The 18,511-nt window shown below is 35.3% G+C and overlaps 2 protein-coding genes across 13 annotated transcripts in view; one reads left to right on the top strand and one right to left on the bottom strand.

The window, feature by feature from the left end:
- The window catches only part of METTL21A (methyltransferase 21A, HSPA lysine), a 56,975-nt gene that overhangs the window by 14,733 nt on the left and 23,731 nt on the right, over positions 1 to 18,511 (top strand). The window lies entirely within an intron of this gene.
- CREB1 (cAMP responsive element binding protein 1) overlaps positions 1,246 to 18,511 on the bottom strand; it is a 59,908-nt gene continuing 42,642 nt past the window's right edge. For 6 of the 12 annotated variants that reach the window (XR_010839188.1, XR_010839189.1, XR_010839192.1 and 3 more), the window contains 3 exons: positions 17,525 to 17,675; positions 9,291 to 9,859; positions 1,246 to 7,982 (listed from right to left, as the gene is read on the bottom strand). Coding sequence is in view for 6 of the 12 variants with exons in the window: in XM_059054852.2 (XP_058910835.1) it covers positions 9,715 to 9,859; positions 17,525 to 17,675 (296 nt within the window). In the remaining 6 variants the exon portion in view is untranslated. Of the gene's footprint in view, positions 7,983 to 8,228; positions 9,860 to 17,524; positions 17,676 to 18,511 lie in introns of those variants that run through there. The other 6 variants (XM_059054850.2, XM_059054849.2, XM_067026692.1 and 3 more) reach the window with 4 other exon arrangements.

Raw genomic sequence — 18,511 nt, 5'->3', positions numbered from 1 at the left:
ATCTTAGTTCCCTTACCAGGAATCGAACCCGGGCCCTTGGCAATGAAAGCTCAGTCTTAAACCACAGACCGCCGGGGAATTCCAACAATTTAAGATACTTTTAAAAATCACTTTTTCATGTACCAGTATTGGTTAGAGGTCCTAGATATAGTTGGTGAAACAGACGTGTGATTTTAGTGTCAGAGAAAGTCGTAATTTTACTGCTCCCCAGAACTTCTACCAAGACAGAAGTCGCGTTTTCAAGTTCTTTCACAAGAATGAGGCGAGACAGTACGGTGAGTATTATTTCCCTGTTGTGGGAAACTGGAGACTTGGGTTCTCTTAGCGCTGACCTTAACTGCAGGAAAAGCAGGGCAGTCCTCAGGGTCTTTTTTTTTTTTTTTTTTTTTTTGCACTTTAAAAATTGAGGATTTGTTAGCTCAGAAGTTTCTTTCTGCTCTAAAAATCATGTTATGCTTTTCTTTCTACAACCAGAGAAGGGTTAAAATTTAACACTAGAAAAGATGGCATACTGAAAAATTTTTTCCTAGCTGAGAACAACTTTCTCAGGGAGATGAAGGGAAAACAGTATAACAGAGTTGAGGAAAGGAAGGGCCAGCTTTCTTTTTTAGAACTTTGTGTAAGGCTGGTTCTGCTACTTCTAATTTTTTTCATATAATATATATATGAAGAGAGAGACTGTGAAGTTTGACATAAAAAATACTAACCAACGTGACATTTTTATTAATTTAGCAGATTATTAAAACTGCTTAGGAAACCACCTCCAAATATGAAGAAAACCATACTTAATAAGTTTCCACTTTTCAGTATCTGTCCTGGAGATATACTAACTTGTATATATCTATACTAGTATATATATCTTAACAGCAGTTTCAAGCAACCTGAATGTCCACAAGAGGGTACTGGTTAAATAAACTATGCTATATCTATACAATGGAATACTTCACACCTGTTAAACTGAGGTAGATACAGTGAAATACAACTATTGCCAAGACACATTCAGTGAAAAAAAGCATCATTTATGGGCTTCCCTGGTGGCGCAGTGGTTGAGAATCCGCCTGCCGATGCAGGGGACACGGGTTCGTGCCCTGGTCCGGGAAGATCCCACATGCTGCGGGGCAGCTGGGCCCGTGAGCCATGGCCGCTGAGCCTGTGCGTCCGGAGCCTGTGCTCCGCAACGGGAGAGGCCACAGTGGTGGAAGGCCCGCGTACCACCAAAAAAAAAAAAAAAAAAAAAAAAAAAACATCATTTATATAAAAAAGGGAGAGGGAGGAGAGAAAAAACATTTCCATTTGTGTGTATATGCAGATTGTTACTAAAAGGATACACAAACTCACCCATTTGTACTGTTTAGTTTTTTCCAAATATATATATTACTTTAAAAAACTAAGTTAAAAAATAAGAATGAGGACATTATTAAGAAAGTGAAAAGAAAACTTACAGGATGGGAGATGTTTGCAAATCATATTATCTGATAAGGGTCTTATATGCAAAACTCATAAGACTCAACAACAAAAAAACCATTAAAAACTGAGCAATGAACTTGGACATTTCTCCAAAGAAGTATACAAATTGCCAACAAACACATGAAAATATGCTCAATATCGTTAGTCATTAAGGAATTACAAATCAAAACCCCAATGAGATACCACTTCACATCCATGAGGATGGCTTTACTATTTTTCTTTAAAAAAGCAAAATAACAAGTGTTGGCTAGGATGTAGAGAAATTGGAACACTCATACATCACTGGCGGGAATGTAAAATGGTGCAGCCAATGAGGCAGTTTGGCAGTTCCTCAAAAAGTTAAACAGAATTATCACATGACCCAGCAATTCCACTCCTAGATGTATACCCCAAAGAACTGAAAACAGCAACTTAGAACAAAAAACTTGCACATGAACGTTCATGGAAGCGTTATTTACAGTAGTCCGAAAGTGGAAATAACTGCAACATACAACAGATGAACAAATAAACTGTGGCATATACATACATTGGAATACTACTAAGACATACAAAGGAATGAAGTACTGATAAATGCTACAATGTGGAGGACCCTCAAAAACAGCGTGCTTAACTGAAAGAAGCCAGGCGCAAAATGTCACGATTATGTGAAATATCCAGGATCGGTGAGTTTACAGAAAGATTGGTGGGTTGCCAAGGGCTGAAGGGAGAAAATTGAGAGTGACTCTTTACTGAGTACAGCGTTTCATTTGGGAGCGATGAAAATGTTTTGGAACTAGATATAGGTGGTGGTAATACAACATTACGAATGCACTAAACGCCACTAATTGTTCACTTTAAAATGTTAAATTTTGTTATGTGAATTGTACCTCAATCATAAAAATTACATTCAAACTCCTGGAAATTACCTTTCCTCTTCACTTGTTAAGGCCCTCATTAGAATCCTACGCCCCAGTTTGGTCAATATGCGTAAGAAAGTTGTCGAGAAATTAAAATGCAGCGAGGGGAAGGATAATACTGATTAAGGCAGGGCTTTTCTGGGTTTTTGCCAGTTTAGTGGATAATGGCAGCATCTGCAAGACGAAGAACCAGCCAAAGGAAGAACAGATTTAGAGGAGTAATTAAAAGTTCAGTTTGGACCTATGTTTTGCAATCAGAGTAGAGATGACAAACATGCGTCTGGAATTCAGGGCTAAAATTGTATAAACGGGTTAGAATTGTTTCCTTGGCTGCATGTCTTAGAGCGTCTTGAGGACAGGAACTTTTGTGCCCAGAAGTATGTTCTCAACAGGTACCTATTTGTGAAATGAGCAAGTGACAGCAAAGATATGGAGAGAAGACAGGCACTCTTTGCTTTTACTGGAGGTCCAAGAGCCTGAACACAGTTTGCAAGGAGGGTCAAGGTAGGTCCCAATCTGCTCAGCACAATCCTGGTTTACACGTCACCCCTTCACTCTCAAAAATTTCTGTTTGTACAATAAATTACGTGTTACTCTTTGTAGAAGAAGAAAAAAAAAAAGGAATACAATTCATGTAATTCCTTCAATACAATGGCAGATATAACAGGCTTAATAAACACCGCAATTAAAAAAATTCCTTTAGAACGCAACTGCTTATTTTCAGAAATTGAATCAGTAAGTAGTACAGGAGAGAATCTTTTATTCTTGTGCTTTAAGCAAAGAGCAGATTAACCACATCTCCTCCCCTTTCCTTCCATTTTATGATCACAGAACTTGAGAATGACAAGGGGAGCCAGGAAGTCATCTGTTCTTATCAGTTCTTCCAATGCAAAGATGCGTTTTATGACATTAGAGACGGCTGGCCATATGTCTCCTCCCATTGGTTGTCTCAACAGGGGAGTAACATCGCCAGATCTTCAAATAGGCACTGTTTAATAATCTTACTGAAAAAAGAAATCTTGTGCTAAAAACTAGCAATACAGTGAAATTAAGTAACTAAAGATATGTTCTTGTTGCTTGAGTTAGTTCCCTGTTGCCATGCACCACAAGCTTGTGATACATTCTAGCATAACTTTTGCCCTTTAACAAAAGTAATAAACCAAGTCCACAAAATATAGCTTGACACAACTAGCGAAAACCACAATGTAGAGATCCCATCCCAAAAAAGAGACTTACGGAGTTTTTAAAAGCATGTTTATGTGACTGCACATAAATGTTTGTGTAAAAAGGGTATTATGACAGTTGATACCACAAAGATTACAGTAAGAAAAAGCACTTTATGACAATATTTCACAAATTCACAAGGATCACTTTAATATACAAAGCAACTGCTACCATTCTGAACACAAAGCAGCTAATATGTACATAGTGTTAATAAAATCCATTATAGCTCAGTACATTTTTTCTCTTTACACAGATAAAGCACAAGAAGATTTAGGTAAAAAAATTAAAACAGGGATGTTTCTAGAATGTAGGGAATTTTATTAGAAATGTATTTCCCTCACTATAGTTACTTATTTAGTATTCAACTCCAATAGCAACATCAGAGTTAAAAATCAATACCCTGTTTTGTGCTGATAGTTTTGGGGCGAGGTATTCTTTACCCCAATCCTCAAGCAAAAACCAAACAAATAAAACAAAAACCACCCACAAAACCAAAACCCCAAACAAACACCGTTCTCTCTAGAAACTTCCCTGATTATTTTGTTTCTAAAGTTTCAAGTGATACAGCTAGGTTAGAAATAATTCCTCTTCTTGGGGGGGCGGGGGATGACAACTGACGTGACAAATCAGTCGAGGACTGCATGGAAAACTGCAAACTAGCACTCTTCTTTGCCACCCTAAACTATACTCACAGAAAAATGCTGACCAATTATTTCCCACTTTTAATATAAATAATTTTATTACATACACAAATTGGAGTGGCACCTGGATAAAAATACAATGTCTATAAAGCATATACCAATTCAATTTTAAAAACATAAGAAAATAAAACCTCCCAGACACAATGATAGATCATTTCACTCGGCCGACTAATGTAAGATCATTATCTGCAGGGATTGTCTTCCTTCCCTACCAATTTTTAAACTACTTTAGATTTACTCTCACATCTCGGAGATGCTCCTCAGACACAAGCTTAGAAATGCCATACTTCTGTAGGCAAGTATTAAATAATGCCTCTATAAAGTAGGTAAAATTTGAATTTCCTACTGTATGACCCTTTCAAAGACGTTTCCTGAAGACTGTTTATTTTCCTTTTACTTGCTGGTGAGAATACCTCAAAATGTATCGTGTTTTACCCAGCTAGGACCTGTATGCACAGTACCAGAATGCAGACAGGTCAGTATTTTCTCTCTGTGCTAAACAACTCAGCCTGTTTATAGTATCAAATTGCTTCACAGGCTTTGTTCTATTTTTTTTCCTATTTTAATTTTTTTAAAAAATAAATTTCAAGCTAAAACACCTGAAATATAATCCCTCCATTCAAACGTTATCTGGTCCCTCTTAAAGTTTGCCCCCTGAGGACACATACAAAGGCTTAAGCTACATTCACTGATCAATAAGAACTTATCATAAGCAGATGAGACAGATGGAACTTCAGCACCCTGTTTGATTTATTTGAAATTCTTCCATACTGACTCAGCTTCATGATACGTTCGACCCCTCAGGGATTAGTGCCTCTCTTAGCCGTTGATTCTAGAAAGTCAAGGAAACCAGTTCCTAGTACATACAGTGACTGTGCAGTCAACTTAAAAAAGTCAACATATCAACATTAAAAGTATTCAAGATGTATGTAAGCCATCCAACAAAAAGTTCTAGTTGTGCTTTGTACAACTGAGTGAACAAATTTATACCACAATTCTTCACCTACAGGCTTACTTAATTAAGCATACCTCACTTTTCCCCTCCTCATCTGAAATCAGTCAAATTTGATGTTAACAAAGACCATTTTAAAGTGAAAAATTTAATCAAATTAATACATGTGTTCTCCATGATAATAATAATTGCCTTGAGAAGTCTTTTACTGTTCTAGACAAATTCAAGGATATCTTGGGATCCTATAAACAGTATTAATGTTGGGGTGAGGACAGTCTTAAAATTGGAAATAAATATTTATTCACTTGAGTTGCTTTTCCTCCTATCTTTATCCATGATGAAAGAGAATAAGATAGGGTTTGAACCCATCTTTGAATTAACTGGGCTAGTCTAATCTAATTTCCTGATATTTTTCTTTTACAGCATTTATAAGGCTAGCCTTTTAGGTGTTAAAATATTTTATTTAATCAATGAAAAAAGCTTCCATGAAAAAAGCCACATGATTTGAAGAGAGGAGAAAGACATAAAAAGTCAGATGACAATTAATTTATGAGGGAATTTCTCAAGTTTGTTAATACCCAAACAGGGTCATTTTTAAAAGTGCAAGTTATACCAAACATTTACAAAGAATATAATGTAAAAAATAATCCAAATAAATATACAACTTTTGTATTAAGTCATTGGGAAACAATATACCAACAGTTTTCAGGGTTACAAAAGGCAACAAATAAAGCCTCTTGAAAAAACTGAAAAGGTGTGTAACAGTTGTCTCTAAAACCCACTTTAATTCAAAATCTTAACTTTAAGATATTAGCCTTATTTTAATCCTGCAAAATGAAGCAGCCTTCTGATCTTCAAAATAAAGAGACCAATATATGCTGATAGCTGACTACAGCTGATCATAGAACTAAAAACATTAAAAATGAAATCTGGATTGAAGTCACTTAAAGTAAGTAAAAGCATCCTGGTTTAAACAAACTTGTTTCTTCCTAAGCCTTTGTATGATTCCACATGTCACCCCAAATGGTCCAAAGGATCAGGGATTAGGCCTGAGAGACAGAGATAAACTTCAGCCAGATGACTTCTGATCGGACAGCCTGCCTGACTGGTATTGTGCTTTCAGATACTAGCACTGCTGCTGACTTACCATCAAGATACATTTTCTGACAAAAATCCCTGCTCAAATGAAAACACCAAAAATTCTCCGCCAGGATGATTTTTGAAAAATCAGTGGTACCTTTTAGAAGCTATCTTCAAAATGTTCTTACCACTGTTATAGCTGCCAGAGACAAAGCATAAAAACCAAATACTTTTTTGTGGGGGGGTGGTGGTGGTGGTGGTGGTTCAAGTGACTAGTAACATATTTAAAAGTATCAAGCCAAAGAAAACTGACAATTAAAAAAAAACACTTAGAAGAAAATCAGGAGATTAAAAAACATCAATCATGAGTGCTGGGGTAATTCAGTCCAAGAAACTACCAAAAGTGATGCAATAAAATACACAAAAATGTAAAATTTCATCTGACCTCAGTATACTATAATACTCAGCATTCCTGACTTAAGAGCTCTCAGAGCTTCAGATTATATACTGTATGTATATATATATATATGTACACATATATTATACAAATGCCATTCCCCCCACCCCTGCCAGGAATATCTAAATGAACAGAGCACCTATGACAATATTATGGTTGCCAATATGGTACTTGAGTTTGAAAAATGAACTTAAAAATTACATCTGATATCAATTTTTTTAATAATGTGAACACATTGGATCTAGCCCTTTCTAAACCACTTTTCAGTTAAACACTATCAAAGCTTGAAAACTCATAAGAGCAATATATAAAAAATAAACCCCTCCCACTTCATTTTTATTAGAGTTAATCTGTCCTATAGATAAAAGTGCCACATGGCCTTATATCTGCAAAGTGAGCAATACCAAACTTGCTATTTTCTAGGCAAATCAGTAGCATATGTACAGATTCCTATGATGACATTTTTATTCCCTTTTGGCCAATGAAGAGAAAAAACATTTATAATGTGGCCACATGTTATTGGCTGTAAGATTTTTTAAAATTATGCTGTTTTCTTAACAAAGATTCTCAAAGTTGCATGCTTAAAAACAAACACTTTTTCCCCCAATTCTCTTAAAAAAAAGTTTGCTCAAAATATGCTTAATTTCTATCTGTAGAAACTGAAATCTTCAAGTCTCTCCAAGGGTCTAAACAGATTTAGCAACAGAATACATTTCTTACCTCACCATTAAATAACTGACTTCAAACCAGTGCAATCAGTCTTTTATAACTTATAAATTCAGCCAGCTAATATGGATGTGACTTGCCTTGATTTATCAGGGACTAAGAGGACCACCAACTTTCTAATTAAATAGAAAGCCTCAACTTTTGAAAACATTTAACTTTCTAAATACTAGGCAATTTTCATTTATAAAGCTTATGACTTTTAAAATGTTCAGGTCTGACATTCTGACTCATAAAGACTTCTAGTTTGTGAACAGATTTGTGATTTTGCTTGGTTTCTATTAAACCAGTTTTGGAAAATGACATATCTATGCAGGTATACAAATAATTTTTATACTATAACTTTCCCCATTAGCTCAGCAGGATAAACAACAAAATTTACAGTCGTTTGAAAGCCTTCTTGAGAATCTGGTGAACTGTCCAGATATAAGACTACATCACTCAATTCTTAGAATGGTGCTCCTTCATAAACTCTGTTCATCCTTGAAAAAAGACAACGGTTTGTTACAAATAAAAATATACCATTTACAAATATTAATTAAAATCTTACTTTTCAAAATGGACTCAATAATTAACACCCATATCTGCATATTTTGTTAACACATTAACAAACTTAACTTTTAAAAACAACCCATGACTAAATATAAAACATTAAATTCTAGACTCTCTTTTAAAAAAGGAATACCTTCTCAAATGAGAAATTATAATCTAACATCATGTCAATCTCTAAGTTTTCAAATCCACCTCAGTCTTATTTATTTTTAAAGGGTAACTTTTAAATTTATCAGGCTTAGTGAATAAAATGAGTATTGATAATTAAAAGTAGTACTGGAAACAATGTGTGATACATACAAATACAGACTGTTATAGGTAAGGAATTAAAATAGGTAGCTCCTTTACAGAACAACAAAGGATATATATATACCATATTGGGAAGCTAAAGCATAGCTATCCTTTTTATCAATAGAAGAAAACACAAAAATATGTTTTGCAAGAATGACAATCCAAATATTGTAGTACAGCAGACATTCAAATATGTCTGAAGAAAATTATTTTCCTTGTGCATATCTAATACTGTACTTCAAAAGAACTATATCCTTATAACTTCTTTCATTAAAAAATTCACTATTCTGTTAAAGTATGTTAATATGGAAAAGATTTAAAATCAGTATTTTTCTACAACACATAACATTTTTATAAACAAATACAGCACTTTGCTTTAATATCTTGAAGGCTTTCCTGTTGGTGGTATAAGTGCAAAGGGGAACGGTTTAATTAGAAAAACCTTTTAAAGTAAATGAGTGACAATATAAATATTTTTGAAGGCGATGACAAAAACATTTATTTAAAAACCTTGTTATATAACTCAAGGGATTGGTTTACTAATGAGCATCTTTTTACTAAGAATTTAGTACTAAACTAAAACAAGCTTTGTACTTTTACTTACTTTGATTTAATTTAAAATCAAATACCATGCTTTTTCATTCAGTTGGTTACTTCTTTTAATGTATTCAAAATGTTGAACACATACAGAACTGAATTAAGAAGCAACAACTGCCCTATGGAAGAGCTGTAGTTAATACAGAATATTCTTAAAAACCAAGCACAAGTTTTCAGTATTGAAGAGAATGTACACAGAAAGCACTCCAAATTCATTCTTAATTTCTTCAACACCATCCTAAAATTCTTTTTTTAGAGGGTATGTCTCTTAACAATCTTACATAATTCACAATGAAAATGTGAAAACACGTCAATTTGGCAATCAACACGTCTTCATTGCACCTACTTACTTTATGCATGCGGCCCACACATTACTTCAGCTCAAGAGGCTGGGGTAATTCTGTCCCTAAGGCAATCAAGGAGCTCAGCACAAACCTTGAAATCATTTAAAAAAAGATTTTCTTTTCCTCATTTCCCCCATCAATTTACAAGTAAACAAAATTATTACTTCTTGAAGAGGGCGGGGGATAAAAAGCAGAAGTCTCTTCATGGTTCGTGGTGCTGAAAATTTCTTGAGGGGAGAAGTGGAGGCAGGTGTTGGAGCATTCACAGTTTAATGCAAAAGCACAAATGAATGAAAATTCTGTAGTTGCTTTCAGGCAGTTTTGCGCATAGAAAAAAAGAAATGTTTAGAAAATAAATGTTTATTTTGTCTTTCTGGTTGACCAAGCCAGTCCTTTTTCCACCATAATAGGTGAAAATTTAAATCCCAAGTTAATCTGATTTGTGGCAGTAAAGGTCCTTAAGTGCTTTTAGCTCCTCAATCAGTGTCTTGTTTTGGTTTTCAAGCACTGCCACTCTGTTTTCTAGACATTTCACATATTCTTTCTTCTTTCTACGACATTCTCGTGCTGCTTCCCTACAAGCAAAAAAGGACAGGAAAAATAATGCAACATTTCTGTATCATTTATTTTGCGTTGGATAGACTACATTAAAAAAAAAGATTTAGCTCAAAGCAACAAACGTTTTAATATATTATAGATTCGGCATTTGAGAAAAATAAACAGAGTGACTTGGAAATTGTCTAATGTAAAATTTTAACATACCATGGAAAGTTGATTAAAAAAAACATTCAAAGCACTAATTTTAATTGATGGGGCAGAAGGGTGGCAAGCATTTTCATACTGAATTAAGAATTACTATATTTTGGAGTAGAATACAAAATTGAAATGAGCTTTAAATAAAAAATAAAAAACTTTTTAGCTTGGAGAGTGCCTCTTAAAAGCTTCTCAAGGGCTTCCCTGGTGGCGCAGTGGTTGAGAGTCCGCCTGCCGATGCGGGAGACGCGGGTTCGTGCCTTGGTCCGGGAGGATCCCGCATGCCGTGGAGCGGCTAAGCCCGTGAGCCATGGCCGCTGGGCCTGCGCGTCCGGAGCCTGTGATCCGCGGTGGGAGAGGCCACAACAGTGAGAGGCCCGCGTACCGCAAAAAAAAAAAAAAAAAAAAAAAAAAAAGCTTCTCAAAAATTTCTATCTAAATATTTTTAGATAGAATGAAAAGATTCTCCTAGTGGATTGTATGGGTGAAAGCATGCTAGACACCCCAGAAACAAACCTATACAAATACAGTCAATTAAATTTTGACAAAAGTACAAGGGCAATTCCACAGAGAAAGGATAGTCTTTTTAACAAATGGTGCTGGAACAAACAGGTGTTCATACAGAAAAGTGAACCTTTTACACATTTCACACCTTATAAAATAGTTAATTCAAAAGGGATCACAGACCTAAATGTAAAACATAAAATTATAACATTTGATATACAGCAACTGGAACTTTCATACATTGCTGGTAGAAATGCAAAATGGTACAGCCACTCTGGAAAACAGTTTGGCAGTTTCTTATAAAGTTAAATATACACTTACCATTTCATCCATCCAGGCCACTCCTAGATATTTACTCAAGTGAATTGAAAGTTCATATAAAAACCTGTATGTAAGTATTTATAGTAAATTTATTCATAATTCTCCAAAACTGGAAACTAAGATGAACTTCAAGGTAAATGGATAAATAAACCACATTCATACAATACCAGGGATAAAACTAATTACTGATACATGCAACACTATCAATGAATCTTAAATGTACTGTGCTAAGTGAAAGAAGCCAGATCCAAAAGGTTACATACTATATTTATATGAGATTCTGGAAAATACAAAACAAAAAGATGGAAAACAGTTCAGTGGTTTCCAGGGGCTGGGGGAGGGGGTAGAGGCTGACTACCAAGAGGTATCACAAGGGATTCTTTTTAGAGTGGTGTAAATGTTCTTCTGTATGGCACTGTGGTGGTAGACACGTAACATTTTATGTCTGTTAAACCCCACAGAAATATACAGCACAAAAAGTAAAGTAATGAAAATTTAAAATAAAAAACAGGATATCGGGGAATCCCAGAATTGAATGAAGATGTTGAGAAATCTAACTTTACTATAAATGTATGTATATGACATAAGAGGGTGGAGAAAAAAGCAGAGCTAAGTAACTTCGAAAACAGTGCTTTCACTGGTACTTTAAGGCTAAAAACAGAAAGAACTGTATGTAAATGTTATATTGTAAATTTGTTTCTCATAGGGGTACAAGTTAAAAATTATGAAACTATTTTATATGATACTAGAGTTTAACAAATACATAAATAAACCATCTTTAGTGGGAAGCCAAGTTTCTGTCAGAGAACGAAGTTCAAATAAGCAAAGGGGGGAAGGGAAGGCTAAAATAAGCCTTGTGGTTACAGATTAGAGTCAGAGGGATCAGTACAAACATATTTATTATAGTAAAGTACACGTACAGAAATATAGTTGTGTGCACACATGGGCCAGTGTACACACACACACACACGTATGTGTGTATTTCCTAGCTCTGTCCTTTGAGACGGCCTGTGAAACCTCAGTAGCAAAGAGCACAACTACTGCCTAACTGATTTCTAAATACCATTTTCCAATGACAGAAGCTAGGACTCACTGAATAAATGGCTGATTTCAAGGCTAAAGCAGGGAAAACACAAGATGAGAAGTTTAACCCAGATGATCTTGTAGGGCCAGAAAGTAAAGATGTGCTTGAAGAAAAATAAGGCGCCATCTAAAGGACACAGGAACCAACTTGTAAGAGCTCCCGATGGCCCAAACCGGAATAATCTTATCATAATTAAATAATACTGAATTATAGCCCAAAGAATAAAGTATCTATAAGACTGTACTGAAATAAATAAATATGTGGGGAAGGGACAAATCTTCCTTATAGAAGAATTCCAGTTAGTAAATGTAGAACGGATGGGGAAATAGAAAATCCTCATTAGAATATCACAGTAATAATTACTGCAGGAAAGATTCCCCTGTGAATACTAAAATTAGTGGGAAAAACTTGAAAGAGAAATAAAATATTTGCATAGTCTCCAAGCAACTCTGCGAAAGTAACACCAATTACCATGTTGGTTTTCACCTATGACCCCAAGTTCTTTGATACTCTCCTTTCCAGGAGGTGGAGTTTAATTCTCCTCCCTTTCTAAATCCGTGACTTGCTTCTAAGGAATAGTGTGTAAAAAGAGAAAAATGGTAAGTGCAGCAGGAACACTTGGACAGCACTTTAACCAAGTGATCAAAGTTAACATTGCCAGTAATGAGTCATGCTGGTATGTGCTCCCTGATATGAAGTGACAAGAAGGGCAGACTACATCTTTGTGGTATTCTTCCCCCAAGTCCATTACCTTCATCTAATCATAATAAAAACATCACACAGGCCCAAAGTGAGGGATATTCTGAAAGAAACGTAACTACTACTCTTCAAAAGTGGCAAGCCCATGAAAGACAAGGAAAGAACTGTCACAGACTGGAGGGGATGAGGAGCCACGATGACTAAGTGCAATGTGGTACCCTGGACTGGATTCTGGAACAGAAATGGAATAGAAGTGGAATAACTGAGGAAATTCAAATAAAATGGACAGTGCAGTTAATATTATTATACCACTATAAAAAATACTATGTTAATTACTATACATAGTATATGACAGAATGTTAATTTCTTAAGTTTTGATAAACACAGCCTGGTTATGTAATATGCTAAACTTACAGAAAGGTGGATAGAGAGTATCTGGAACTCTGTACTATTTTTATAACTGTTCCCATAAGCTAAAATTATTTCAAAATAATAAATTAAAAACTATTTACTAAAAATGTATTATTTATCTTTGCACATACATATTAGGGGAAAAAAATTATACTCCAGAATGTTAACATTTTGGGTGGCACAATTAATGGTGAGTAAATATTTTAGCTTATGTTTTCTAATGTGCTTATAATAAGCATGTTTTACTTCTGTAATAAAAATAAATAAAAATGGGATCATAATACATATACTTTGGTAACCTGCTCTTTTCCACTATGAACATCTTCCCATCTCAATAAAAACACATCTTCATTAACAGTTGGTTTTATACAGTTGAAAGGATGTACCTTAATTTACATAGCATACACTTTAACTGGTTTGAATTTCCAGTTTTTTTTTTACTCCATTTCTAATTCATTTTCTTTGAATCTACTTATTTATATCCTTATCAGTCTCCTGACTTTGTTAAAATGTTTCTAGTTTATTGTTTGCTTTGCTATTTTACCTTTTCCTTGGCTAATCAGAGGTTTCATATTTTTGGATGGTCAAACCTACTTAACCTTTTCCTTTATTACTTCTGCTCTTAGGAAACCTATTAAATTCTTCCTGCACTCTAAAATTGTAAGACAGAGGTGCTGCGCTGTATTGCTTCCATAATTTTTTACTCCTCCCTCCCTGTGGGAAGAGCACACCATTCCCCTTTCACTGACGTTGGGCTTGTCCTAGCCTGTGCTTTGGCCTATGGTACCCGAGTGAACATGATGTTCACCACAATCGAGCAGATGCTTCAAAAATCATTTCCCCTTTCCCTTTGCTACAATAACGACAGGACTCAAAGAGGTGCTCCTCCTTTGGCTGGGAGCATGTGGAGGAGAGCCATAGCATGACTTGTAGCTGCCAAAATGAAACATAAGCAAGGAAGAAATTTTTGTTGTTGGTGGTTTTTAAAAAATAAATAAATAAATAAATTTATCTATTTACGGCTGTGTTCGGTCTTCGTTGCCGTGTGCGGGGCTTTCTCTAGTTGTGGCGAGTGGGGGCTACTCTTTGTTGAGGTGTGCGGGCTTCTCATTGTGGTGGTTTCTCTTGTTGCACAGCACAGGCTCCAGGTGTGCGGGCTTCAGTAGTTGTGGCACGTGGGCTCAGTAGCTCCACGGCATGTGGGATCTTCCCGGACCAGGGATCAAACCCGTGTCCCTTGCACTGGCAGGTGGATTCTTAACCACTGCGCCACCAGGGAAGTCCCTGTTGTTCTAAGACACTGAGATTTTATTATTTTTTGTTACTGCAGCAACACAAATTAATGTAACCATCTATACTTTCTTTTAGAACATTTACCACTTATCTTCATTTTTGAGTAAATGGCAATTTGAATGTTACAGAATTTGGGGAATCACAACTTTTTCTTATCAAGTTTAGAAGACAGGCTGTGTCTGAGGCACATAGGGACATTTATCCTAGTGAATATGTTCAGGAGGAGAGTGCTGCTCTAACTTTTCCACCTAAGTAACCTTAATGGCAGAGGAAACTAAATATGGGAGCACAGTCCAAAGCAACTGCTGCTGGTGTGAATTATATCTTTAAGTTTACCTTAAAAATGTTTTTTCTCTCAAATTTTTGAGCCAAATAAATATTCAAGGAAAGCATTCCATGTTTGCCTCTTGGTGCTATGTACCTCCAGCACACTGCCATGTATTCTGGTCTGAGTGGCAGAGCAAGAGATGATGGTTGAATCTGATAGGTAGCAGGTGCACAGGCTTTGGTGCCAGAGCAAGGCTCATATCTCAGTTCTACCCATTTTTTAAAAGGTGTGACCTTTGACAAAATATTTACCTTCTTTCTGAACCATATCTCCTCCGTAAAGTGGACATAAGCTTCTCTCTCATTGTGGGCAGAACTAATAAAATATGTAAAGAAACGAGGTATAGTGTCCAGCACATACCAGGACCTAAATAAATAATATCTCAAGGGAAAAGGTCAAAGCTGGAATATATATAATTAGGTGGTATAAACACATAGGTGATGCCTGAAATACATAGGTATGGATGAAAGTTTCAAGGGAAAATTTGAAAAGTAGTCACAAAACCAGGTGAGTAAGCCAAAGAAGAGTTTAGAGAAATGAGCAGTCAAAAGTGTCAAATACTCCCAGGTAAAGGTAAAATGAAATGAAAAGAAAATACTAGATTTGCCAAATGGGAAGGTTATCTGTACCTTTTTATAGACACTGGAGTGGTATGGTGGGCACAGAAGCCAGATTCTAGTGAATGAAAGTTGAAAAAGTAGAAGCAGCAGATATCTGGGAATAAAGGGAAAAGGAACTATACCAGAGTCAATGGGAAGTTTTCTTATAGTGAAATTAAATCCAAGCCAAAGTATTTTATTAAAGAGTTCACAGTAAGTCAGGTGGCTTCCCTGAATATCTCAGGCAAGCAGAGGTTGTTAGGAACTGTAGCTATGTGTTCCCTGTCCTCAGCTTGGTGTGTATGTGCCTGGTGTGTGTGTGTGTGTGTGTGTGGGGGGGGGGGTGCGGTGGGAATCATAAATCGCACGAATAGAGGAAAATGAGAATTTGGTATGTCTGTCAAATTAATGTGCTTTCATAAATGGGCAGCTCTCTATACACCAGAGCAGACAAGAAGCTGTAGTGCTGCCTCCTTACCCACTACAATTAAGCTGCTTCTTAAGTGATTTCTGTGTAAGGGGAAATGTTTTTGTTCCATAGAGACAAACTACACAGACATAATGTGAAGTCCTTTGTTGCTTTCATAATCAAGAGATGTATTTTTTACCTGACTGCTCTGTTGTGTCTGCTGAGAACTGGTATCTTTAGTAAATACTGTTGTCTTACACTTTACAACCTAGCCTTTACTTGAGACTTCTAATCAGACTTGCTTCTAATTTTCAAAAGGGTTACTTACACATTTCCTTACAAACATTAAAAAAGTTTAAACACACAGTTTAATTTATATTTTAAAATACATTTAAATATGAACACAGCTTTTATGCTTATGTTTATTATTGTAGCTTAAATACCTAAAATCACAGATTGATGGAGCACAAATGAAGTAAGTTACTCAGCTTGTTTCCAACTCTTTTCCTAATAATCCAGAAAAAACTGTGCCGTTTCTGCCTAGGTGTAATTCACCAACATTCTATAACAGCTAGGAATATTTTAGGAATGAAAGAGGTTGCTCTAAGCTGAAACATGAAATTGCACAAAAACAGACACTTCAACAGAGCACTGCAGTTACAAAGTGCTTTCAAAGGGATTATCTTACTTGACCCCCATATTTGACCCACAGAGCAACCCTCTGGGTGGGTAGTGGGATCCTGTTTTACAAAGGAGAAAACTGAGGTTTAGAAGGTTATGTTCTTCTAAAGTCACAGCAAAAGGGGAAGATCTAGGACTTGAATCCACATCCTCTAAGTTCAACCTCTATGTTTCTTTCACTTTATCATAGCATTTGAAGAATCTTGAGGTGAAAAGCAGTGGAATATTTTCACTGTTTCAAACTTTCTTTTTTTTCATTTTACAAACCCTTGTGTCGAGGGCTGACTTTCAATAGATCGCAGCGAGGGAGCTGCTCTGCTACGTACGAAACCCCAACCCAGAAGCAGGTCGTCTACGAATTGTTTCAAACTTTTAATATCTTTATTTTCATTTTCTTTGGTTTGTCTTAGGTCATGTCTATATCTTAAGCTGAATATTTAAATCCTAAGCTAAATAAATAAAAATACTAAGGTAAATGTAAGTAAATAAAATTTTTTATTACTTTTTTTGATGACAAAGCCATTTACAGCTATGAATTTACTTTATGGGAATAACTTTCCCACATTTAATAAATTTTCGATATGTAGCATTTTCATTGTTGAAGACGTTCTATTTTAAGATTATTGTCAATAATAAGATATTCTCGGCATTAATCTGTTTTTGAAGAATATTTCGGTGTTAAATTGTTATTATTTTGAGTAAAGATAATATGCATTAAAACTTAGATTGGCCATCATACATTTACATTACAAATACATTTAATATAAATAAAACAACACTTAATTTTAATATATACATACATGAAACTCTTAATCTTAACAATACTACTCATGAAAAGAAACAATTTTTAAATAACCTAGTTAGTTGGTTGAAGCAATAGTGAAAACATAGCAAGGTTGTGCGTTAAATCTCCCATGGGGAAATTGCATGAAAGAAAACTACTCTATCATCAAAGATGGACCCATAATCCCATTAGCCATTTCATAAGTGCAGCTTATGAGAAGCTAAATAAAGAAGTTTTAGCAAGATCCATCAATTTTACCAGAAAAATATCTCAATGCAAAGATCCTATTGTCAGCAGATGTTAAAGACACACATCTGGCAGAATCTGAAGATATGCCTGACCTACAACAATGTAAGTAAATGCAATGTATGTACCTGTTCTTCATGAGACGAACCTCTCTCTTTCGTGCTGCTTCTTCAGCAGGCTGTGTAGGAAGTGCTGGGGAGGACGCCATAACAACTCCAGGGGCAATGGTGCTAGTGGGTGCTGTGCGAATCTGGTATGTTTGTACATCTCCAGAGGCAGCTGAAAAGAAAAATAACATGGTATAAGACACTGAATCACATTGACTTGGTAAAACTACTTGTCAGTCATCAATCTAAGCATATATTTTGGATTAAAAGGAAAAAAAGGAACACATGATTCTGACTAAAATGTTGAAAGAATCAGCACTCTTTGGGACATTACTCAGAAATAATTCCCAATTTAGTGTATTTAATAGTATAGTCACTTGGATGAAAGAGGTCTTAACTTATGTCTGCTGGGTCTTATATTTATCTTTCATTGGAATGTAGTTCTATTCTGTTGTTAACATGCTTACCAACCTTAAGTCTAAAAGGTAAGTGGGACACAGCTTGGATGATCTTCCTAGATAGAGTATAGTCCTCAATGTCTTCCTTTGATATTGGTAAATTCATATTAAAAAATTTCAAATAGACTCTTGCCACGACATAAAAACGACCATGATTTTTCATAAAATAGCAAAATGGAAGGGAAAATAAAGCATAATGGTCAACTATTATAAATTCCTAATTGTAACAAAAGAAAGTATGAAAAAGTGTACCATTTGATGCCAACTATATTACTTGTAAGCACTGTTTCAATGTAAATGATAATGGCTAAACAAATTGAAGTTTTATTTTTCTAACTAAATGATCCATCATTTGTGAAAAGAAAAAGTCTCTATTTTTCAAATCGCTTCTAAAAACAGCTTAATAATATGCCCTCCTAGGAATAAGAAACCTAACATTATCTGAGAATTTGAAGCTCTTTATAAAATCATCCATATTTGTTATTAATATCAATTAAAATGTGTAGTTTGAGTGGAAAAGATTTATATACTAAACATGTTACCATCTTCA

The sequence above is a fragment of the Kogia breviceps genome, chromosome 2 (assembly GCF_026419965.1).
Source record: "Kogia breviceps isolate mKogBre1 chromosome 2, mKogBre1 haplotype 1, whole genome shotgun sequence".
Lineage (NCBI taxonomy): Eukaryota > Metazoa > Chordata > Mammalia > Artiodactyla > Physeteridae > Kogia > Kogia breviceps.
The sequence above is the reverse complement of the archived record's forward strand: the minus strand, read 5'-3'. Positions and strand labels throughout refer to the sequence as shown.